At 40.5% G+C, this 25795-nt stretch overlaps 1 protein-coding gene across 9 annotated transcripts in view; it reads left to right on the top strand.

Annotated features, from left to right (window-relative positions):
- Positions 1-25795, top strand: part of gphnb (gephyrin b) — a 107397-nt gene that overhangs the window by 41531 nt on the left and 40071 nt on the right. For all 9 annotated transcript variants that reach the window (XM_038727762.1, XM_038727761.1, XM_038727757.1 and 6 more), the window contains exons 3-8: positions 1896-1953; positions 2085-2177; positions 7523-7617; positions 8166-8232; positions 15449-15721; positions 20294-20428. In XM_038727762.1, coding sequence (XP_038583690.1) covers positions 1896-1953; positions 2085-2177; positions 7523-7617; positions 8166-8232; positions 15449-15721; positions 20294-20428 — 721 coding nt within the window. The remainder of the gene's footprint in view (positions 1-1895; positions 1954-2084; positions 2178-7522; positions 7618-8165; positions 8233-15448; positions 15722-20293; positions 20429-25795) is intronic.

Raw genomic sequence — 25795 nt, 5'->3', positions numbered from 1 at the left:
TGTAATATAATGTATAAGCGTGCACACACATATATGTCTGTAAAAATAGATTTTGTGTTTATGGACATGGACATAGATGAATACACAAATCACATCATTCCTTAAAGATATTACATGAACACGCAACTAAAAGATCCCCCCACACACTCAAAAAATGTCCAGTCAACAACATATTGCTGCCTTCGCACAGAACTGGCATCCCCGATAGTTATAAAAAACAAAACAAAACAGAAACATTCACCGGCTCACACAAACTCTCACACACTCCTCTCACGATGAACAACACAGCAACTAGAGGCTTCAGGCAGGAGGGGTTGCCTAGGAAACGGTGGGAAGGAACCCTAGTTATTTGTGTTGAGCATATTTTCATTTGGGCTGAAACCGAGAGGCATAAAAACCCCAGGAGAGGGAGAGAGGTGATTTGTCCTGACAGCTCCTTTACTCTCCCGAGGTGTAACACAGGCACACACACACACACACACACACACACACACACACACAAACACAAAAGCAGATGAGTGCACGTGCATGAACACAATCATACATATACAGAGATGCCAAAAAAAAAACTCCCTCCCAAGCACATCAAGAGAAGTAAATCACTCGTGCCGTCACAGGAATGTCAGCAGGGGTGCGTGCGTGTGTGTGTGTGTGTTGGTGCACAAGTTAGTGGATGCTCCGAGTGGCCATGTGCGGTGTTTCATGAAAAAGTACTTCTCAAGTGATTGTTTCTGACTTCTCTGCCTCTTTTGTCAGAACCAGACAGCCACCCTCTGAGCTTCACGCTTCGTCTCCATGCATGCATTGCTACGGCGTTTTGGTGGTGTCCTGCTTAGTGTGTCTCTCTGCTGCTCCGTTGCACAGTTTAAAAATTGAGCACAGCCGATGGATTTGGTGAATGATATTTCCAGGGTGCGAAATGTATTCTTTGTAATTCTGTGTGTGAAGAGTGAAGAGAGAGTTTCCGTGTGGATAAAAAAGCATTTCAAAGGCAGAAAAATAGCAGATGCTTTAATGTTCACAGAGTTCACAGGTTTTTGTCTGTCTGAGGGAGGGTATCATGGCGTTTAAGTGGCTGACGCGGAGAGGAAACATGATGCAGTAGTCTCCCAAAAATAGCGCTCCTTTAAAAAAAGAAAAGGGTTACATAAGGGGTGTCTGTGCAGAGCCTTCACCTTGAGCCTGGGGTTGTTCTTTTTGGACTGTCATACCTGCTCTGGCCACAGGAGGTCGCCATGGATTGCTGTTCAGCAGCAACAGCAGCATCAGCAGCAGCTCTGTCCTTGTCAGAGCTCCCTCTTCAGTGGGCCGTCCTGTGGAATATCCTTTCAGGAAGGGATGTTCAAGGGCATTCTCTCTCTCCTCCTTATTTGCTTTTATATTTCTATGATTCTCTCTCTCTTTCTTGTCTTTATTTCTGTCATACTTCCTTTTAAAGTCTTGTTTGTGTTAGGCCAGGAAATGAAGAACAGACATTGATTCAGTCAGACAAACACTACATTTACAAGCTTTGGGGGGCAACATCTGGGATCTGGGACTCTTTTAGAGGGCTTTGCTTTATTACTCTGAGAAAGAAAGAGGTGAGCCCACAATATCCCAGGTCTGCCACTTGCCTACCTGCTGATCCACTTGGACATTTCACTTGTGGCAGCAAGGTATATATATGTATGTATGCCCATCCTGAATCTAAGCATTCTTCTTCAGCTAAAGGGTTGTCAAAGAAAACACTGACTTCTGACAAGGTCCACCGTTCTTTAGCTGACTTTTTTGACCTCCCTGCAGAAGGGTAGCAAGACAAAAGAGGATTTTCTTGCAGGCATCAATAAAGTATCTTGTCTGGAATCTAATATGTCAATAACTGCATCTGTAATCTAATGACTTTCTTCCTTTCTCAGGTTGGGGGGTATGATCTCGGCCTACAAGATTGTGCCAGATGAGATAGACGAAATCAAGGCATGTAATCTATCAAAATCTGTTTATCGCCTGTATCTATCTACAGTATCACTCTGTAGTTATGATTCTAATTAATAGTGTGTGTGTGTGTGTGTGTGTGTGTGTGTGTGTGTGTGTGTATGAACCGACAGGAGACTCTGGTGGACTGGTGCGATGAAAAGGAACTTAACCTTATCCTAACCACCGGAGGCACTGGCTTTGCCCCGAGAGACGTCACACCAGAGGTGGGTTTAAATGTGTCAATCCCAATTCTCTCCTTAAGAAACCATTTTTACTCTTTTTTTTTGGAATTGAGAAACACGGTAAAGCAGCGTGCGTTGTTTATTGAATACATCATGACATACTGTAGTGTTGGCATAACTTGCTCAAAAGAGTGATAGTGAACAATGTTCTCAGTCGCATAAGCAAACTGTATAATGAAGCTTGAGAGCTGTATTAAAATATAGCCAGAAACATGTTACATAAGAATCAAAGAGGACAGCTCGGGGTGAATTATGGACACTGTTTTGAGAGTTCATATAAGGGAACTGTATATCACTACAATAGAAGTATGATGATAGCTAATGTGTAAAATTCTTCTTTGTTTTAGAGGGAAAGGCTATTGAAAGGTAGATCTCTCTTATTACTGCCTGTGCTTTATTCGGAGAACCTGAGCCTGTTTTTGCTGATTACACATGTGCGTTGCAGCACTGATTAACACACAGTGTAATTAGCCCCGCGGTCGCATGGGAAATAAAGAGGCAGAAGTTAGGTCCTTATTGTCTCACTTTCTCAAGGAAAATATGGAGTTGTGTAGCAAGCAATTCACAGATAATGGGTGGCAGGTGTCAGTATGGGTCTGTTGAGTGTTTCCATCACTGATTATAGATAAACTACAGGAGAGGAGGCCATAGTTTCTTTACTGCCTTGACACATTTGCTGTTCAATCTTGACCACTATGATTATAACAAATGTCAGTAGTTGACATTGACATTTGTTTTGTACTATATTCAGTGTTGGGAAGTAACTAGATACATGTAATTTAGTTACTTAATTGAATTACAAAAAAAATGTAATTTTAATTAATTACAGTTACTGGGAAGAAATGTGCAGTTAAATTACAGTTACTTATGAAAATGTTCATGATTACATAGGCGGTTATATCTGAATATTTGTAAAAAGCTAGGCTATGTGTTGCATAATATTCATTTTGTTGCTTTGCATGTTTTTTCATGTGCACAATGTCTTCCTTTGCCATTTCCAGCAACAGCCGTTTAGTAAAGTTTAATGCTATTCTGAGGCTTTTGATTGGTTCTCATTTTTGAATTTGCAACGCCACTCATCTGCCAGTTAAATGGCCTCTCATGCTGTCTTGTGAAAATAGTTAACAGTTGAAAACATTCATTAGAAATTTAGAAAAGTAATCAAAAAGTAATTAAATGAAATAGTTACTATTACATTTTAAATAGGGTAACCTGTAATCAGTAACATTTAAAAAGTAACCTTCCCAACACTGACTATATTTTAATTTAATCAATATATTTAAGTCTGATAACTCGCTTGCTGTCATCGTGCCACATTGATTGTTTCTACAACACCATTTCACTTAAAGGGGAAACTTAACACAAACAATTTTGCTTTGATTACATGAAACAAATAAATTGTCGTTGCAGGCTTCACAAAGCGGTTTAATGTAGTTGTGGTCACATCTAATGTTTTCCCTAATTTTGCTGCTTACCAAATACTATACAACTGGTTTCTTTTCAGACAACATAAAAAGAATGTTTTAAACTGTTTGAAGACTTTCTGTACCCAATTTATATGCATGTACACATATTTGCATGTATATATACAGTCTACTGTACTGTGAAGGCAGTACACTACTGTGCATACATGCAAGAATTTACATTTAGTCTTTATCTTTCTCATCTTTTCTTTACCCAACTCGTCACACACTGTTAACTGCAGCACTATAGATTAGAACTTTTTTTATTTATTTACACTGTTATACTTCTGTTACATGCACTCTTTCAACCTCACTCTCTCTCACACACACACACACACAAGCACAAGCCATTTGGCAGGGGATGAGCTGTGGTTCTCAGCAGTATCAATGGTCCTCATCAATCATGGTAGACAGCAAGCTTCCTGGAAGGGGTAAGACACATAGACACTGTAGTCACTGATAATACCTGCTATCTGATTCAACCCTGTATGCTGGAGACAACGGTATCTCTCTGTCTGTTTGAAGGCTGTACAAGACACATATGACTGCATTCAGTATAAGCTTAAAGCCGGACGGAAGTAACAAATTACATTTCATGTCTTTTCTGTAATCAAGGAGCTCTCTGTATGTCCTTTATAAAAAATGCTACTTAAAGGCCAATGACCTTATTTTTTTTATTACAGTAAGGACTACATGCTGCTGTATTTACATACCACATCTATTAACAATTTAACAAACCATGTCTCAGCTGTCTGGGAGATGAAAAATCCTTATCTGACCTGTTACCTCCCCATCTTCATTTGCAATCAAGATTAATTTTGTTGTTGAAATGAATATCGGAATGTGTATTTTTCTTGATCAGTCTGTGCAAATGACTCGACAACTTGAAATTTCCCCAGAAAGGCCGGTTGTTCATTATATTTTATACAGAATGTGTGCTTGCATTATTTGTCAGCACCCCTATATATAAACCAACAGGGATCCATTCAGTTTTCTGAGGTGGTGGTTTTGCAATTTCAATCTTGTTGCAGGGACATAACCAGATGAAACGTACCTGAGTTGCCTTTTAAAAACACCTTAATGGTTTGCGGCAGCCTCTTAGTTGTCCTGCTATACTCCTGTGGCAATGACTACTAGTAGTAACTAGTAACTATGTATTCAATTCCATTCCTACCACACATCTCAGTTTCTTGCGAAGACCATGCTGGTTTGCTTCATCCTGACACTCTGGCCATATGTTTTTTCTGTACCCTTGCAGCTGATATTTTGATGTTAAAAAGATGGGTATGGTAGACTACACCACATAAAGGCAATTCCAAAATTAAAGCTGAAACAATGTTAATAGTTTGTCCATAGCTGCTACCTGCATTGTTCTGTAAGTCTTCCTAACATCAGGATTTAAAAGTTTCATACAAAATTTACTCTGCCATGGTTTTGTTTGGCAAAGATGGATATTGTTTTGGTTAAAGCGGCACCTCATGTAAACCTACAATAAGGCGTTGCAGCTTGATCTCTTCCTGTTAGTCGCCATCCAACAGATGTATTCTTGGTTAATTGCTTTCCTCATGCAAGTACATTGATTTCTGGTGATTAGCCCATGGCACAAGAAGCGTGGAGGATGTATGGGAAGTCTGTTCCCATATTTAACAGGACTAAACTTCCTAAAAAAAAAAATTTCAATGCCTACATACACAAGTGCCTGTGTACTGGTGTAATGAAACATTCATTTCGGAATACCTCAATAAATAGCATGCTTGCAGAGATCATAAAACATTTACATTTCCTGAATTTTCAAACTGTACTAGATCTATTTTATTATCACTTTTTGTCATATTTAATCACATACCCTCATTCTTGCCTTACCCTCATCATACATGTAATTAAGACAAAACTTCCCACATTTTTTTCCTGCAATTAGACAAACATATTGCCCAAAACATTCCAGGCGTTCCTTTTGAATGCATGCCTTTTGAATCAAACTAACCCATCTCCCTCTTCCTCCAATCAGTGACTTTGTGTGATGAGGTTCAAATCCAGCCTCATCCCTCCCTTTGTCTGATTCCTTCCCGCTTGTTTCCATCTCAACCTCTTTCCCTCCCACACTTTTCCCCCTCTCCTTGTCTCTCTTCCCTCCCTCCATCTCTTTCTTCTCCCGAGTCTAAGCCCAAGATGCTCATCGGTGGCTCCTCTCTCTTTGAAGTCTTTTCCCTCCCTTTGTCCCTCGCTAATGGTGCGTTTGAAGTGTCACTCAACTCAAGGGCATGCAACACACACAGGTTGGAGGAGAAGGCACTATCTTCTCCGCTATCTGTCAAGAACGTGCCGCATCGACTGCAGTCCCAAAAAATGTACACACACTCACACACAAACAAATGCATGTGTCTGCATATGTCACCGCAAAGATGGTGGAATTGGCGAAACAGCCACCCCTGGAAAACGCCATATATCCCTGTTGGTTTTTATGAAATAAAACAATATCAAACGAAAATGCCTACACACATTGTTTACAAAATATTTCCCTGTAAAATCCTAGGCTGTAGGATCAATTTATTCAACATTCTGTTAATTTGCACAGACTGACCACCTGTTCCTATATTTTATGTAAAAGATGAATCAATCTTGATTGCTGATGGGGGATGTAGATTGGAGGGTGACAGGTCAGATAAGGATTGTTCCGCCTTCAGACAGCTGAGATGTAGATTGTGCAAAAGGGATTGTAAATCAATATTTGAAGGGTAGTCCAGATGTTTTGTGTCAAGACATGCATTCAGGTGCTTATTGTAGAAATGTGGGACAATTAGTACTTCCTGGTCACCTGCATGACTGTTACAGCGTTACAGTTTTACCGCTTTACCTAGCGCAACATATTCTATGAGGAATTGAGTGTTGATTTCCTGTAATGTTGTTGTTCGAGGACTTTAACATTCCATTCTTTTACGCTGTTGTTGCAGTCATGGTAAATCAGTCTGGATTGGGGTCTACCCAGTATCCAGGTCCTTATAAACGATGTGGGTTGAAATAAAGGATTTTTTTATATAATGCCTTAATTTAGTCCCTGGGGTTTTTGTTAACAAACCTTGGTTCACTTACAAAAATTTAATGGAATAAAGTTTCCACCACACTTGTGATAAAGGGAGCTGTTGTGTTTTATTCCCACCGTTCAGCTGACCTAGTCACTCAAATGATATTTATAGTGAAACATAGAGCAGACGGGAGCAAATGAGACAGTTAAATAGAGTATCTGTGATTTCAGAGAGGCATATTAAAATTTGGTTTAAGTTTCTGCTGCTACTGTAGAATTAAAAAAGAAAAATCTAGAGACTAAAATGAAAAAAAGTGTTATATTTCAACTATTTCTGATACAACAAATTGATTAAGTAGTGAATATAAAAACGAAAACAACCCAGATGTTAATTATTCCATTGGTTCTACCAGTTATAAAGTAAATATGATGACAAGAGGGATACTTTAAATATTGTTTCTCTCTGTTCTGTATTCATGTTTTATAGTGACAAAACCTTTAACACTTTAACCACAGGTAACATGGCAGTCCCTGTAACTTAAGGAAAGATGGTTTTGTCTGTGCTTGTTTTGTTATAGTGGCTTTTCTAAGCGTGAGGAATTGCTGTCCATTAACATCCATCTCTTTATAGAAACCCCGTCCGGTAATTTAAACTTTATGACAGTCTCACCTCTAAAGAACACTACAGTGTCTTCTTTTAAGTTAAAACTGCTTCCTGAAACCGACCTAAACTGCATGGGTAAACTAATCCTAGTAGGATGTAAAAATACTTAGGATGGACTCGTGCTTAGTTAGACTATGATCACCTTAATGACCTTCCTCTTTATCTCTCTTCTCTCCAGGCCACTAAGGAGGTGATAGAGCGCGAGGCCCCTGGGATGTCTCTTGCGATGCTGATGGGATCTCTCAACGTTACACCACTAGGCATGCTTTCTAGGTCAGGCATGTACTCTCACATACGACACAAGCGAAACAAACTTACTTAAATCATTTATTCAATCCTCTATTTAAACACGTTGTGTCATTGAGATAAAGATTATTTAGACACTGTGCACGGGAATTGTATTAACATATACTGTATAAGCAAACACACAAAAATTACAACAAACAGTTTGCATGAACAATATACACTGTTTCAAGGTTTTTTTTCAAGGGTATAGCATTTAATGCCAGCTTCTTTTTTGTGACCTGACATAATTACTGTATTTCACAGAGCAGAGATAGTAAGGTTTTATTCCACTACAGCCTTACACTGTAGATAAATAATGTACAGTGCGTCCCCCTTCTGTTGGTTAAAGAGGATGAGCCCACATTTTCTTGTAAGACAGAATGGTGAGTGATTTAATTTATCATCTATTATAGTGCAGTGCGCTGTGAAATATGGAATTGAGGTAGAGGGAGATGCATATATCCCCATAATCAAGTGTTGTCACACTTTCTTCCTCTGTATTCATATAAACTTTCCCCTGTGATTGTGTGTTACAGACCTGTGTGTGGTATCCGAGGGAAGACACTCATCATTAACTTACCAGGAAGCAAGAAAGGCTCCCAGGTAATGCTGCAAACTGCTGCAACAACATCACCCTTCTCCGGTTAATGTTAGGTGTAGTTAATATTCACCTGACCAGCAAGTGCCAAGGAGGATAAACACAAGAAACTCAGACTTGCAGGTGACAGATCAGGTGCTGTGCTTGTTGGGGGGAAAAAAAGGTCTCGTGATAGTTTAGATTCCCAATTTCTGTCTGCATGTCAAAATGTCCTTGAGCAAAACACTAATTACATCAGATGGTTAGGCCAGTGACTCACATGGTTACTTGCAGCCATCAGCGAGTGAAAGGGAGAGTGACTGAGAGGAAAATTGTAAGGTGTAACAGTGTAGTTATGAATTTCAAGTTGACCTTTCGTTACAGAATACTGTTTTTCAAGACAAAATATAGCAAAAAGGTAGTGCTACAGTTGTGGTCCCACACTCAGGACATCTTCAGTATACAGTATGAACAAAGAATTGAGAGATACATAGCAACCAGCAGTGACTCTGTCCTGAATGTTGTAACTAGTTAGCAATGACCTGTCTGTATGGACAGCATTGGCTTAGCATTGTTCTAGTAGCATGACTCCTTATGTAAAGGTCAACCTCACTTTAGACTCTTACCTGCACATTGCTGCAGTCATTATCTGTGTGTGTATGTGTAAGCAGCATGTGTACAGTGGGTGTATGAATTTGAAGGTGTATGCCTTGTGTTTATGCCTCGATGTGGATTCATTTGAATGATGAATTGATGCATTGTGCATTCGCCATAGAGCCGTGTGTTTTTTTTTTGTGTTTGTTGTCTCACGATGTAAAGGCTAATATCGCACAGATTTCCCCAGGTCATGTTAGGCTAATTTGCTGAGCTAAAGTAAACCAAAGGTGACAGCCTCTGTTGGGTTGACTGTCTGACGCAGCTGCCTTGATAAGGATGCACTCTGTGATCCATTTTGAGGTAACCCAAGGTCAAGATTATATTTTGTTTCATTACAGACAGACTGACTGGCTCTCTTTATAATGTCATGCATGTAATCTACAGCCTCCAATGTAGCTCGTGTAATGCATCAGAGTCTCCAGTTAAGACTGACCTTGTAAGGATAGACCATAGACTGAATGGATTAGCTAAGTGATAAATGCTTTGGGCAAAGAAGCAATGTTGAGATTCGGTGTTGGCTATGCATTGTGTTCGAACACTGTAAGGCTGATGCTGTGATCCCCTTGGCCGATCTTCATTAATCAGTGCAATGTAGTACATCCTGAATTTACATAATACATTTGTACATTTCTGTGTTTTCATGTATTTCTTTATGTATAAAGGTATAGATGCAGAGTACATGTGGGGGTTTGTGCTTACAGTGTGTGTGTGTGTGTGTGTGTGTGTGTGTGTGTGTGTGTGCGCGTACGCCCACTAATGTCTCCTTCTCCCCCTCCATCTGTCTCCCTCTCTGCTGTGCTGACCTGCACATCTGTCTCTGTCTTGTTACACGCCCGCTTCTCCTGATCGATTTTAGTATTTCTTTAAATCAATTACACCACCTCTCCCCCATCTGCTGCCATATTAGTGTCTCTCTCATCAAACCCCAGTTAAAGTTAACTGCACAAGCCGCTCATTGCAGGCTTTTATTATAAAGATCTCCTGTCATAAAGATAACGGGGACGTCCATCTGAGCCAGCCAGACGAAGCTCCTTATATCACAGTGTCGGCTGTGCATCTTTTAAAGAGGTTCAGGTTCAAAATCTTAATCAGGGGTTGTACCAGAACAGGTTTACATGGTTTAATTTTCAAAAAACACCATATTTTTCTCATACTGCACATTGCTGCAGCTCCTCTTTTCACCCTATGTGTTGTACGCTCCGCTCTTGAGCTACAGAGTGATGCATCCTACTTGTACAAAATCTTTGATGGGAGTTGCACATGCGCAGTTCCCAGGTAAGGACTACTAGCCAATCAGAAGCAGAGAAGGGTGGGTCATAAGAAACAAGGTAGTGTGATCCAAATCAAAGCCGCTTCAGACTGCAACCTTTACAGATGGTATAAGTTACTCACAAGTCCACAACCACACAACATCATTGTTCCACATCTTACCATAAACCACTACAAAAATCACCATATTTCAACTAAATTTTACATAAAAATTGGCCGAACAATTTGAACATTTGCTCAGTAGCTTTTACATCAGGTGTAACATTAGCATTATAGTAATTTCCAGGCCCAAACAGAGTTGGAGTTGCATCGTCTTTTAGGACTAAACGTTGAACTGTTGCCGGTGTTCTGACGATCTATGCTGCAGCTAGCTGACTGGCTAGCTAGCTAGCTAGCTAGCTATGTTACTGTTTACAGCCCCCCGAAGCCAATTACCCTTACCACAACCACCACCGAGGGCTCTGTGAGCGGGCGGCTGGCCGGCCTCACATGCTCCTCCCACGGGTTGGCATAGGCTTCCCCCGCAGCCACTTGCAGAGCTCCTCAACTCCGAAAATATTCAAGCACATTTTTGTTCCGCCATCACTTCTCGTAAAACTGTCAATATTTAAAATCTACACAGCTGATTTCTCACCTCAAAACTTCTCAGAAGTGGATTTAGTGATGAAATTACATATGAAAACTGTCAAATATAAAACTTTCTGTTGCTGGCCTCTGTCTGGCGCAAGCAATGATGATGCAGTGAATAGTGACAATTCTCTCTGACCAATCAGCAGTCTGTCGTGTTTTCACGTTACATTTTAGTATCCCTCAGCTCACTTGGAACCTCGACGGAGGTGAGGCGATACGAAAAAAAATACCTGGAAGCAGGTACAGGTGCAACATTTCTACAGTTGAAAACCAAACAAAGGCGAGTCGAGCCAAAGGGCCTCCGCGGAGACTAGCTTGGTTTGAGAGCGTGCCTGACCCACTAGCTGCTTGGCAAGCTTTATGACGCATTTTCATTGTGACGTCACAAGTAAAGGAAGTGAAGGGCTGGACTACAAACGAGCTGTTTTCAAGCGGTTCTTCACAGCTTTCTGTGGGAGATGGGAACTCCCTTTAGGCTGGACTTTGGGCTTTTTCACTTTGCAAACCTGTTACATGCACAAAAAAGAGAAATAACTCAATAAAGGAGAGGGGAAAAGCCAAAAAGCATAATACCACCTCTTTAACTGATTATTTGGTCTCTTTGACCACTGCAGATAAATTTAGTTTAAAAATCGTTTGGATTCATTTGTTTTGCCCTGAAAATGCAAAAAAAGAAACATCTTTAAAGGGGTGATTTAGCTTTGTATTTAATTAGATTAAATTATGTGGTTCAGGCTCTGGGGAAAGAAATATTAATTGGGGATAAGGTGATTAAGAACATTACATATAAATCATAATGATTTGCTTGTAGACCGACTTTGCATGATGGCCAACACTTTTCAACTCAGCATTTGTCAGGGCATGACCATGGTTTCATTGTTCCTTCAACAGTACAGTCACTTTTGCATACTGTACTGATGCTTCTACACAAAATCTTGAATATATACACCACAATTAATGATTTTACTCATGGTAATGTAATTTCTAATGCTTTTCTGTGATGTATTTATGGACATAACATCTGCAGCTGTAATGATGCTGCCACATGGTGATAATATTTCTACCCTCTTGGATGACATTCCTACCTGCAGCAATGATGCTGACTGATCACAACTTTTGTACATGTGATGATGACATTTCATCTCTTGGTGATGATGCTTCCACTTGCAGTTATAATATTTACCTGTGGGGAAGACATTTATACCCACTGTGACGACATTTCTACACACAGCAATGACATTTCTGCCTTATGGGACAGACAATTCTTTTTACTGAAAGGAAAAAACACATAAGTGATTGAAAATTCACCTTCTGAGATATGATCAAATATCATATTTGCATAACCACTACATCTATACCTTGTGTTGTATTCAAATCCTTGTTTTAGTGTGTACAACATCATCTGTAATTTGCTGAGAACTCACTTGGTGAAATCACAGTGCCCTGGAAAAACACTTTCTTGGCGATTATTCAACACCATAACTCAGGAACAGAAGGGGAGAATGTGACCATATTTCACAGATGGTTGGACACTGAATAAGTGACACTTTTGACTTAAAGGTCTAAGTTATAATTTAAGAATGAATTGGGCGATTCCAGATTTCAAACACGGTAACTGGGACGACACAACGAGTAACGATAAATAGCACAGTACGGGTTTTTTCTCCATCCTGTCCATTCTGCCTTTCACTTCCTGCCTCTCAGTTCTTAGCGTGATCTGAATCACGTGACTGCAAACAACGTATTGGAGCACGCCTAGCTAATCGTGATCCTGTGAGCGGGTTTCCCCAACCCCTCATCCAGAGGCTTTGCATCTAAAAATGCAGGAGAAATCGAAAGCACCACATTTTGTGTAGTTATACTGTATAGGAATCTACCTTTACATTGTAATCAAGTACATGTGTACCTGTTTAGCCAAAACAATAATCCTTTAGTAATCAGTTCATTAATGTATATTCACTGGAATCCTATCATCAACATAGCGATAATTTCCATTTAACCAAAAAAACACTTTATACCTTTTTATTTAGTTCCTTCCATGTATTCACTACGTATATTATGAGTCTGGATAGACTACAACTTGACTGGTTAGCGGAGGCATACAACAGGCAGGGCGTCAATTCTAGTTCCCTCACTTTATATGAATCATTTTTACGGGATTGAAGATGTAAAATTGTACAGTAAATCACACTAAAAAGCAATGATTCAAGAGGGCTGTGAAGAAAGTAAACATTATTAATTATGTGTCGCAGAAACATATTTTTTCAGCTTTCCTGTCCCATAATCTATCATCATTCGTTAAGCTACTCAATCTGCGTACGCTGTGCTTAGTGTTGTTGTATCTAGCTAACTGAAACTGAAATTTGCTTCCCTTAAAATTTTCTTTTGAGGAGGTGGCGAAGACAATAGCTGTAACTTGTGTTAAAATATCACAAAACATTTTTTGGACCCTCCACACACACTGTCAGCTGGTACATAAATATATTGTCAATATAAAAACGGCCCTCAAAATGTTGGGGGTCCCTGATGTAAGGGCTTTGAGGCCCTGGCTTCTGCACTTGTTATGTCTGGTTTCCTGCAACTTTAGTGATTTAGAAATTTAAGTGTTTAAGATACTTGTTTTTCTCACTCCCCATCTCTTATTCACTGCTATCCCTGTTTCTGTATTTCTCTTGCTTCTCTTTCTTTCTTCTTCACTTGTTATTTCTGCCTCACTGTCTTTTTGTTGCAGTTTCTATTTTGCTCTCTCACTGCCTCTTGTCTCTCTCCAACTCTCTCTCTTAATCTCTCGAGATCTCATCCTCCCTGTCTCTCCCACTCTCTCTCTTTCCCTCTCTGTATGTCATTCTCTCTCGTCATCTCCTGCAAACCCCCTCTTAGAACATCGGTGCCTTCCCCTCTTCCTCCATCCTTCACTCTCGCTTGTGTTTCTCATCCGCTGGCAGTATATCCAGGGATTCTGCTCTTTAGTGTTTTTGACAGTTACTCTCCTCCAGGACAAAACAGAGAATAAGAGCAGACAAAAAAAAAAAACACTCCTCACGTATCTAAAAATTTTCCCGGCCCACAATGAAAGCACAAAATGGGAAAGGAGAAATGTCTGCAGGCTCTTTACACCATCCTCACTCCTTCTTTTGCCCATTCCCTCCCCACTTCACCCAAAGATGTCTTCCAAAAACGCTCAGATGTGGGCTTCAAACACACCAGCAAGAGGTATAAACAGTCTACCGTGTGCTGAGGGTTTTGGGGTGTGTATATGTGTGTGTGAAGTAAAGGTGGGGTGAAAAGGTTAGCTTGTGGCTACACAGCAGGGCTGTCGGGCTCATGGTCAACTACTGAGATTAACCCATCCAACCTTTTTCATCTCCCGGTCTGAGGAGTCCATCTGCTCTCCCTTTTTTGTATTTTTTATATGCACAGTGGTAGATGATGTGGCAAACCATGCATCCTAGTGTGGATCTATGGGATTTAAATTCAGTCAAATCAAGGTTATCATCATCATAAATTGATCCAGCCTGTGATATGCACAGATAAAACAGTGAATGAAGTGGAAAGGTTGCTCCAAAAGCCCATTCGCAGCCACCGTAGATATTATAAAGCGTGGGGGCGATTAATAATGTATCTTCTCAATGCTTAAAATACACAGGATGATAAATAATTTCACAGATTACCTCTTGTTATGTGTGTGAGGAGAATGGAGCATTTAACATTGCCGAGGAGCCCACAGGCGCACTGACACACAGAGAGACACCGGGGAGGCAAACAGAGATGCGGGGAGGAATGAATGAGCACAGGCTTGTATAAATGTGGCCAGAGGGAGGCGCTGTGACTTACAGAGGTTGAGGAGGAAATCTCTATTTTAGATTCCACTACCTCAAACAGGGTGACATACTAGGCCACACATATTTGTTCCATAGATCTGAGTAGATAACAGTATTCCTGGTTATAGTAGTGTTTTTATTTTTTCTCTTGATCCAAAATGGTTCAAAATTTACTCATTACTTATTTCTAGTTCTTCAGTTCTACTTGGTCATCTTTTTTGCATGGATGTTTCACAGGAAAGCATCCCTTCCAGCAGCTGAAAGGACATAAACTCTCCCTTTTCTGTTAGTCTTTGTATGTGACATTCACTCACTTTGAGAATGCACACACAGCAGGTTGCAGACCAGTGCGAGATTCGGTGCATGTCCATCCAAATAACAACAGGCCACACAACTTCTCTCTAGTACACCATGCACTACTCGCCAAATGTTTTCAGCTATCCCTGATGTTCTTATGAAGGCGAGATAGCTGAAAGCGTGTGGTGAATAAAGTATGGTGTACTTGAGAAGGGTTGCAGAAAAGCAGAAGAGGTTTTAATTAGTGAGTGAGTGAAAACAACATTTCTGTCAAAATCAGACACTCAGAAAGGCAGAATTGAGAATGTAACATGAATCGGTTGTAGTACTGATGGAATAAGTGCTGTGTGCAGTTTACAGTATGCTGAATTTAAAATGTGAGTCATTAGAGTACAGGAAACAACACCCTCAATATTTTTTTACTGGCCTTTATTCTGTACCAGCCTTTATTTATTTAGTTGATGCTGGCAGCTATTGCTTGACAGTTTTGAATCAAGGCAACTGTCCACGTCACCCAAATCCCTGTCACTGATGTTCTCCCCCTCCTTGCACCCCTCTACCTTTCCAGGAATGCTTCCAGTTCATCTTGCCGGCACTGCCACACGCCATCGACCTCCTGCGGGATGCAGTGGTGAAGGTGAAGGAGGCCGCAGATGAGCTGGAGGACCTGCCGTCGCCACCACCGCCCCTCTCGCCGCCGCCCAACAGTTCGCCACGCCGCCAGACGGAGGACAAGGGCGTGCAGTGTGAGGAGGAGGATGAGGAGAAGAAAGACAGCGGTGTGGCGTCGACAGAGGACAGCTCCTCCTCCCACATCACCGCCGCATCCATCGCCGCCAAGGTAACGGAGGTGATGGGAGGGGAGAGTTTGTTGTTGCACACAATTGCTGTTTTCATAGATCTGACTCCATCCATTTCAAACTGTCATCTTTACATGTTCACACGTCATCCATACAAGCATGTGTTAAAGGTGCTGTATGTAGCATTTTAAGCTTATGGTAGTTCAGATATCTAACAAATCTGATACACTATCTCCACACTAGGGGTTTAATATTATGTAATTTTTTTTAAAAATGTTTAACAATTAACATTTTACATTAATTAACATAGGTTTACATACAAAGATTGTTGTTCTGATTTATGGCAGGTGTTTCTGCTGTGCCTGTGGGTACATGTTAACAGGAAGAACTGCACTGTACTAGTACTGTAGATTGGATGTTTGATAACACTGACGTTAGAACAAATATAAATTTGTGATTACATTGTTTTCTTAGACGTGTATATATGTTCAAAGTTGTATTTTCCAGGTTCTGAGCATAATTCCTGATCCAGGCTGCTAAAAAGGCTGTCATGATTTTATTATAAAGGTACTGTGAACATGACACCTTGATGTTTAAAAATGCTACAGGTAGCACCTTGAAATTAAAGATTTACTGTTTTTCAACCCATACTTTAATAACATGCTTCTTCTGCTGCTTCCTGCTGGGCTTAAATGTGGTCCAGCTGGGCACCTTCAAAATGTATGATAAAGCTCTTATTAAAAAACAAGAAGTGCACACTAAAATGTTTCTATTTCTTTGATTGAATTAAGAGGCTGGGTGCTGGACCTGCTCAATAGCTAACATCCTGCTCCTCTTTACTAAATGCAACCATCTAGCCATACATAGATCAAAACTAATGGTGCATTTGGGTGCTTCTCATACCTGTCTTAAGCCTAATATTCAGATCAAGATGTTCATAAAGGGGCTATATGTAGTTTCCAGCAGCCACTAGCAGAGCAGTTTTTTAAATGCAACCTGGTGTGTGCTCATACACATGCTAAACTCATGAGCGAGCAAAATCCGACTCAACGTGAGACAGCTTCACACAACATGCTGGAAACTCATGTAAACTCCCACTGCAACATGACAGCAATATTTTTATCAGCTTGAGGTTGAACTAATCTATGCTGGTTACATGATAACATTACATTGACTGCATTTAGCCAATGTAATACATCGGTGTTAGCTCACCTGCCGCTTTTCAGTAACTATTTCTGTATCTTTCACTGGAGGCTCAGTAATGTGAGCACAGCTAAACATATTGGATGATAACAAAACAGTTAGTGAGCTGGACTTTTGTCACACTTCATAACAACGTTAGAGCGCAGTAAGTAACATTACTGTAGTGAATGAGTCTTCCACTGTGGTGGTGTTTTGCGCCATTATGTTGCATTATTGTGTATCATGTAGGTCACGTAAGTTACAGAGCATGGATCCATGCTAATGTGAACTGGCTGCTCTTGCATTGCTTCACTATAGGCTAGTATAAACAAATCCCTCCACATTTGCTTTGTACGTTACATAATTTCTTGCAAGCTAAAATCAACACTGACATAATACCGATGGTACACAGGATAGTAATATGGATCACGTTAGCTGGTGAAGTAATATGAAAAACTAATACAACTATAATGTTTTGCACCAGATAATGATAGCAACTGGTTGGCGTTACCTGGCGAGCTAACATTATCTAACCTGAGGCAACTGAAGTAAAGTTAGTTTAGCTGTCCAATAGAATGAAAGCCAACTCTGTGTCGGTTTTGTCGAATGCAAAACAAAGCGAAGGTCTCTTCATGATTCAAGCCTTTCTGATGTTGACTGTGTTTTCACCCAAAGTTGATCTGATTCTCGTTTGTCCTGACGGGCTCCAGCACATAGAATTTTGTTGCTTACTTTTATCCTAACGTGGAGTCTGTGTTGTTGTGCTGAGAGTCTGCCATTTTATGGACTTAGCGGACTCCATGTTGTTACCTGCAGTGTTGCCCTGTGTAAGGTACAGATTCAGCAGGCAAGATTTCCTGAAAAAAACGACCCAGAGTCTTAACATAGGAATAGCCGTACTGGACATCAGAGGTAACAGAAAAACCCGACAAGTGGATCGTTTGTATGTGAGGTTACAACCCCTTCACACACAGGCAATAAAAAAGTGATACATTTCATTTTTTTTAAACTACATATAGCCCCTTTAAATAGTCAACAACGTTTAAATGGGAATATAGGGGTAAATTCCGTCTGTGATGCTTTAATTTAATAGTGTTCCAGGTTAAGGGTAAGTATTAAAATAAGTTCCATTTATCTATAAAGCCCTGTCATTAACAGCATGTCCAGACAGCTAACAAGAACAAGTTGACCAGGGCCCTGTACCACGAAGCGAGTTCATCATACCCAGGATATGTTTTCGTTATCTGGCTTAACTAACCCTAACAATGGCGATCGGGATAAGCGGTACCACGAAGCTGGTTATCAACTCAGTAAGTCCACCCAGGGTTTCCCAATCCAGCCGGGAGTGCGTTCACATAAAAGAGGCGGTGTTAGCAGCAGATAATCAATCGCAGACATGAACAAGTCCACTGTCAGCAGAGCTTTATATTTTATGAACGAGGATTAAACTGTAACTCTACAGAAATATGACAGTAGCACGCCTGCATCTGACACATGCAGGGAGACAGAAAATCGCAGACAGTGTAAATGCCTAAATAAACAGGCGTAGGCATAATATTGCGTTGATTTAAAGTGTTCTTATGAGCTGTATGAAAATATCAGCCTTATTCTTTCAGCTCGGCTGTGTGTCAGCGTTTCCACATTAAAAGACTCGGGCACTGAATAAGTGGTCTTCCACCTCACTTTCAAAAACTTGTCGTCACTTCAAAAAAGATTAATTTATTTAACACACTCAAAAGTGTTTCAAACATTGTTCTAAATTAACTTCATAAAGCAATGAAACGAAAACTCCATTCATGCCATAAAATGTGCTCAAATAGGCTAGTGGTTGAAAGACAATCTCAACATTTAGGCTACTGAAAACTCACTGTCCCACCTTTTGCGCCCACATCGCAAAAGGTATTTGTATTTCAATATCCCTACCAAACTGCTCATAATATTCAGCCTCACATAAGACAAATAAAACCTATTTATTTTAACGACTGTGTCAGGGTGTGTGAAACGAACTGGGAGCAAATAAAAAATATTAAACACATTTCAAAGCAGTGAGTAGGCTTATTCTGCTGTACTGTAAAAACCTGTAGGCTTTTAATCAGTCTCTGTAGGATTATATCGCTATAGTCAAGAGTTTCTCCATATCACCGCTGCAAACATAAAGCAGCCTATTGGCTAAAACAGTCTGGGATTTCCTACAGATGGTGATGTCATTTTCCAAGAGAGTTGATTGGTCTGTAGGCGGCGTTTTCATAAAGTTGATCTCTTATCTGGAACATAACCTGCCGGAGCAGGTTAGCCGTTCAGCATAAGTTACCATGGCGATCTACCCTGGTAAGAAGTGAACCACCTTCGTGGTACTGAAAACCCAGGGTTAACCCAGAAGTTACCTGGATAAAGTCAAATCCTGCTTCGTGGTACAGGCCTCAGGAGCACCCGAATGCTCCATTAAATATTTGCCATGTGCACACTGGATTATGGGTTTACTGAGGGCTACTTACGTAACCCCCTCCTGTTGCATACTCCAAAATCTGGCAAAAAAAATGCATTTGGAACGTTCAGCCTGAATTGAGCCTCAGCTAATTGCAAAACAAGCTTTCTTTAAGGTTATATTGAATTTATTTCTCTCGGCCACATCTTTGCCAGAAGCTATGCAAAAGTAAAAGTCAATGAAAGCCAATATAAAGTATGCTTTCTGATCCTTTTATGAGTAGTACATAACTGACTACACTCTGAGCTTCCTGTTATTAAAAAGTGAAGTTTTAAAAGTGTAAATAATTGCACAAACATCTTGAGTTGAAAAACAGCAAACCTCTTCTTTAGGTCTGTCATGTATCTCTGTATATCATACATCAGGACTGTGTGCCTCTACATCCATTTGTGTGTGTGTGCATTGTGTGTGTCTACTCTTAGCAGTCACATGTAACATCAAGTATCTCTCCATACCCATCATCCTATCCTGCCCTGTCTGCAGCCCGGACCCTGCTTTATGGCTCTGTTGTCAGGGTAACATCCCACCTCATTGTCCAGTCACAGATGGATGTTGGTAAGACTCCGCCCCCCGATATCTCATTATTTGTCATCATCATCGTTTTTGAGGCCATTTGCCTTTCATCTGCATCAACCCTGTGAGTAGGCGTGGTCGTTAAAGTTTGACATATAACTATATATCAGAGATGTTGAAATATTTGTCCTCTTGGCGTTGTTTTGTGTGTGTATATATATATATATATATATATATATATATATGTGTGTGTGTGAGTGTGTGGATGGATGTATGGATGTATGTATGGATGTAATCTGGACATTGTGTGAATATGTGTGTCTTCCTGGAACTTGAGTATGAGTATGTGTATGCGTGCTGCCTATCATTACACAGTGTGTGGTGTTTACATGCACACATGTCTGCGTACGTTTGTGTGTGTGCGTGATCTCAGATCCCAGACTCCATTATATCACGGGGTGTGCAGGTGTTGCCCAGGGATACAGCATCTCTCAGCACCACGCCCTCGGAGTCGCCCCGCGCCCAGGCCACCTCACGCCTCTCTACCGCCTCCTGTCCCACACCCAAAGTGAGTACTCATACATTAAGCATACTCACACATATACATACATTTAGATATACAGATGTATCATGGCAGCTTTTATATTCTTGTGATGACTTCACATTGACAAACATTTCCTAAACCCTGACTATAAACTGCCAGATAACTGATCCAGAGAAAATTGGATTTGGAAGCCTGTTAAACTTGACGACAGCTTTGCTGAAGCTGAAATTCAGTTTTTCGTCCCAGCTATAGGTCCACTTAGCTTTTTCTGAATGTTTTAACCATATCACACAGCCTTGTTCAGCAGATGGAGTCATATCCACTTGTCATGGAGATGGATCTATTCATGTGAGCTCAGTGGTGTTAAAAGTTACTGTATCACACAGTCTTCTGCAGAAGAAGAACTTATATAAGAATAGACATTTTGGAAAATATGCATCGCTTTTTGCCAAAACTTAGATGAGAAGATCTATACCACTCTCATCTCTGTAGATTAACTAAGGAGCTAGAGCTGGGCGGAAAACAGTTAGACTGGCTGTGTCCAAAGCTCAAAATATGATTACAAGCACATTCAAAGTATCTTTGTTGTTAAATTAACAATTTTAAGTTCTGGTTTTATGTGGAATTACGTGCTGGAATTACCTCCGGAGGGGGTATGAGACGATTTCTATCCAGATCTTGAAAAGATGTTAATGTATCCGTCTCTCCAAGACGCATACATAATCTTTACTCCTCACATAGTGTACCTACGGCTGTCTGTCGTTGAAGCCACTTATTGTGTGATATTCTTAAATATAGATATTCTGTGGTCTGTCTCCTCGGCCCTTGTGGCAGCTAAAGTTATACTGAGATTACACGGAAATTTGTCGTTGTTCTGTCTCATTAAAGGGAAAAGAAAAACGGCTTAAAAAACTGCGCAATTCCTGATCAAGTTAACCACTGAATGATCTGTGAGGGTTCATTCATGTGTTTGTGTTAGCATATCAACAGCTGTAAGCTGGCTAGCTGAACTGCTATTGTTGTAAATCTTCTTCTTTTAGCATTTTTGGTATTTATACCAAACAGCTTCAAGTGCATTCCCACCTCCTAGGATGGAGGACGGCCAACCCCGATTTGCATATTGCCCAGATTGCAATCACATTTGTAATCTCGCCAACAGAAACTCATACAGTATTTGGCTAAGTATAAATGAAAGTATCTTAAATCTCGTCTGGATTTTAAACAGATATAAGACACTTGAAATGACCAGAATCCCGTGACTTCTCCAGGCACCCTACCCACTCCATAAAGTCACTGCACCTGCCCGCTGATGACCAAGAAATTATTTCAGCAATAAATTCACTGCAAAGCCACAAATTTTAGTTTTTACATTTCAGATTTAGTACAGCTATACATGTAATTCCCAAGATGTTGAACTATTCTCTTAACTTACAACTTACATCAAATCAAAACAGCAACTGATCTCGCATGTGAAGAGATCCATCTGCTGATGAAGCTCCAGAAAAAGCTGAGTTGGAATTATTTTGTCAAACTAGTATTTCCAAGGTCAAGAATTAACTTTGATGCTTAAAATTCTTTTAGTTCTTGCTTCCATTGAAAGCTACAATTATGCATTTTAGTATGCTGTCATATAATCATGAAAGTAACCCTAAATCTGATCTGATCCTTTTTAATGTAACCTTAATAATTAATCTCAAATCCTGAATCAAATGTGCCAAAAAGTTATTACTCTAAAACTTAAGCAGGTTCTCACCTGGATAGCAAGAACATACGCCTCCAACAACACACATACTATATGTATATGCTCTTATACACGCACATAGACACAGTGCCTGTCCTCCTAGCCCATTTTCCTGCCTGCTCAGCCATGCTGTTTGTCTCCTACAGCTTTTCTTTTCATTCTCTCAACTTTAGTTTTTATTGTATTTTGCTTACTTGAAGTGTGTTTTTATATTTTTATTTATGTCTTAGTTTTAGTTCTGGTTATTTAATTTGAAACAAACCGAGCATTCCTACGGTACATGCCTACACTTCAAAACAACACACAAGCACACTCAAGTGTTCTCTTTCAGCGTCTCAACTTCGCAAAGTGTATGTTTTGTGTTAGTTTCAATGTGTTTTTTATGTAAAACCCCTGTGGTTTGTGTGTGAGTGTGCATATGTGTTCATGGAGACAGCAGGTTGTTGTTCTTTTGCGTGAATGCTTATGCCTACAGAATGCCTACACATTCAACATTGTTTTAACTATATACTCTGAGTCAGCCTTGTCTGTCCCAGCTTTAATGGGATAGTTTGGTCCACACTCTTTTTCCCTTAAATGATATAAGTGTCACTCATATTTGTAACCCATGTGCACCACATATTGACACACTGCTCAGGTTAGTTTAGGTCTGATGGTGCCAGTTGGTAATAATGAGGAGTGTAAACTTGTTTTCTTCTACTTGATGCAAAAAGCAACATTGTAATATGAAATGTCCAAGTATCCGTCTTTGTTTTCAACAATCTCTCCTGCAGGTTTTTAAAATGCCAAATGGCGTCAACTCTTTCTCTGTGTGTCTCCTGTTTCTCTCTCTCTTTCACCTCATCTGTGAGTGTCACATCTCTATGTGTCTCCCGGACAGCAGGCAGGTGCCGTGGGAATAGATGAGGGGGTTGCCATGGGAACAGAGGGATGGGATGTTAGTGAAGGAGGGAGGGTGGGTGCATAGGTGGGTCATGAGACCAAGGAAGCAGCCAGAGGAGATACCTTTCTCTGCTCAGCAGTGTTTTGGTGTTCATAGTGTGATGAAAGGTCAGCGCTCGAGAGCCTGCTTAACCACCGGCAATGGAACTGTATAAGGTCTGGTGGAAATGTAGATATGTAAATATGCAGTCTGTCACGATGTGGAGAACTGAGCAGCAAGTAATTATATGGCACTAAGAGTGAGGAAAGTGTTGAATTCCCAGTGAAACCACAGCTATTGTGAGGCTTGAACCTGCTGAGGTGTCATTGTACAATAGAGTTACACTATATCATTATACATGACACCATTATGTGTTATTGACATTCTTGTGTTCCAGTTTGGTACTAAGTCTTGTTTCCATGATCCTGGACCCCTCAGTCTGCAGGGTTTCATGATTTTGTCTCTGTCTCAGCTACTGCTGGTCTGTTTTGTGTTGTTCGTCTGTATCAAATCTTTTGATTTGTCACACAAAAATGTAAAGCAAAATAAAAAGATTTTTGAATGCGGTTCTGTGTTATCAGTGGCAGAATTGTTCTTGTTGTTTGAACTATTGTTTTCTGTGGAGAGAGCAAAAGTGCCAAACATTGCAGTTGCGGTGCTTTGGATGTGACATGCTACTTAGATATTAATAAACTGTGCTCTGAACGTTGATTCAGTTACATTATTATTATTACTTATTTCTCAGTGACTCTTTAAGTGAGCGACCAATGGGAGGACAGCTGTCGATAATGTAACCTTAAAGTGACAAAAAATAACAAAAATGGTTCCTGCATCTAAACCCTTATTGACCACTGGCTCCTTTGAAGTCTTCTTCTCTGCAAGAGGACAGTGCCAGTGCGTTCTTCTGTGGAAAAGGGAAACATATGATTCTATGCTTTTTGTTTAGGAGAATTTCCCAGCGTTTTCCACATTTGTCCTCTGCACTGTGCTCTGTGCCCAACCTTGCAGTGAACACAGCTTGTACAAATAACCATGGTTAGAGAGCTTCAAACTTAGCCACGGTGTTTTTGACCTCAGATGAGCAACAGAGTGTGGAGTGGTAAATAATTGGACAGTGGGGAGCTTTAATGCTGCTGCTGTTGTCCCAGTGCTGCAACTGTCTCCACTCATGCAGTGAGGTAGTCCTCTCCCATCACCCTAACATAAAAATACATACTAACACCTGTCTCTCCACTGAAGCCTTTCTTTGTCAATGACCCAAATTGAGCATTGCTAGCCTGTCATGATCACATGCTAACCTCATTAGTGTGCTACATGCGTGGCTGGACGTGTGTGTCTTTGTGTGTGGCAGATAACAGACAGTTAATGGCTTCTCCAGGTATAGCTCTTAGCTTGTTTAGATTTTGACACAGGCTGTTTCACGGCGACAGGCTGCCATATGTTCTTTGAAATTCCCACATTGCAAGCGGCTGCCGACAATGTCCCCGGAGCCAGAGCCAGAATGGCTCTGTTCACTGATGCATTTCATGTGCCACTGTGGGCTTTTTTAGTTTGTTAGCTGGGTCTTGTTGGCAGCGCTGCGTGGTCGCTTTGAGAGGAGAAGGTATGGAGTAGGTCTTAATCTTGTCACCGCCAGAGCTGCTGTTGCGGTTCCCATACAAGCAGGCCTGACACAACGGCTCACAGAGCAAAGCACAAGCAAGGAAACACTCTCTGCCTAATAGAAACCTGCATTAATACACACACCAGCCGTGTATCAGCACTTCCAGCTGAAGTAGCATTTGTCAAGTTATGAAATTGTGTGTGTATATGTGGGTTTTCAGGTGTAAGGAAGGCTTATTAACAAATGTGATGTGAGCAAACACATACACATGTGAAAATGTTGTTTGTGAACATGTATGTGTCAAAAGGAGCTCTGTAGTTTAGAATTGGTTTTGCTTTTAAGCATAAAGTCTGAAGGTGTACAACTAGACCACAGAGGAGCACACAAACTGATGTCCAAACCTGTCTCCCTGCAGATCAGCAACTGGGAATGCACACAACACATAACACATACAGTAAATTTGGAGACGCAAGGTCATCCTTAAGGGAGAAAGCGACAGCCAGCAGCCCACAAATTCAAGCAGATACAAAAGGATTACAAACTGAGCAGCTCTACAACCATTCATGTAACCAGATTTTCTTTCTCTGTCACACTCTGTCTCTTACTTGTGCACAAGATACAGGGAGGGTAGCTGTACCCTTCCACTCTTGTGAGCATTTAGTACAGTTATGTAATGGTGAATTTGGATTAATGAAGCATATGGGAGATAGGGCTTTGACTCAGAGGATGGCAGACTGTGTGTGTGTGTGTGTGTGTGTGTGTGTGTGTGTGTGTGTGGGTGTGGGTGTGGGTGTGATCACATGTTTTTTAGTTTTTCCGATGTGTATCTTACAAGCTTGATACAGGGAAATGTTTGTCAACCTGGGTGTTATTCTCATATTTGTGTTCATTGACTATTGCATAAAGTAGTCCACTGTAAACTTTTGTAGCAAGTTGACAACAAACTGCAGATCCACAACAACAATTTGTTACTTTAAGTCAGCTGGCAAGTTGACCCAAATGTGGATCTACTGTGCCTTAATAAATAAATAGATTTGATAATTAAATACATCACTCCCCAGTCAAGTCGCCAATCTCTCTGTGAAATTGTCAAATGCAGGCTGCTAGATTTGCAAGATTTGTGGT

The sequence above is a fragment of the Micropterus salmoides genome, unplaced genomic scaffold (assembly GCF_014851395.1).
Source record: "Micropterus salmoides isolate LMB-PRFRI ecotype aquatic unplaced genomic scaffold, ASM1485139v1 Ms_hic_scaffold_18, whole genome shotgun sequence".
NCBI classification, from domain to species: Eukaryota; Metazoa; Chordata; class Actinopteri; order Centrarchiformes; family Centrarchidae; genus Micropterus; species Micropterus salmoides.
The sequence above is the reverse complement of the archived record's forward strand: the minus strand, read 5'-3'. Positions and strand labels throughout refer to the sequence as shown.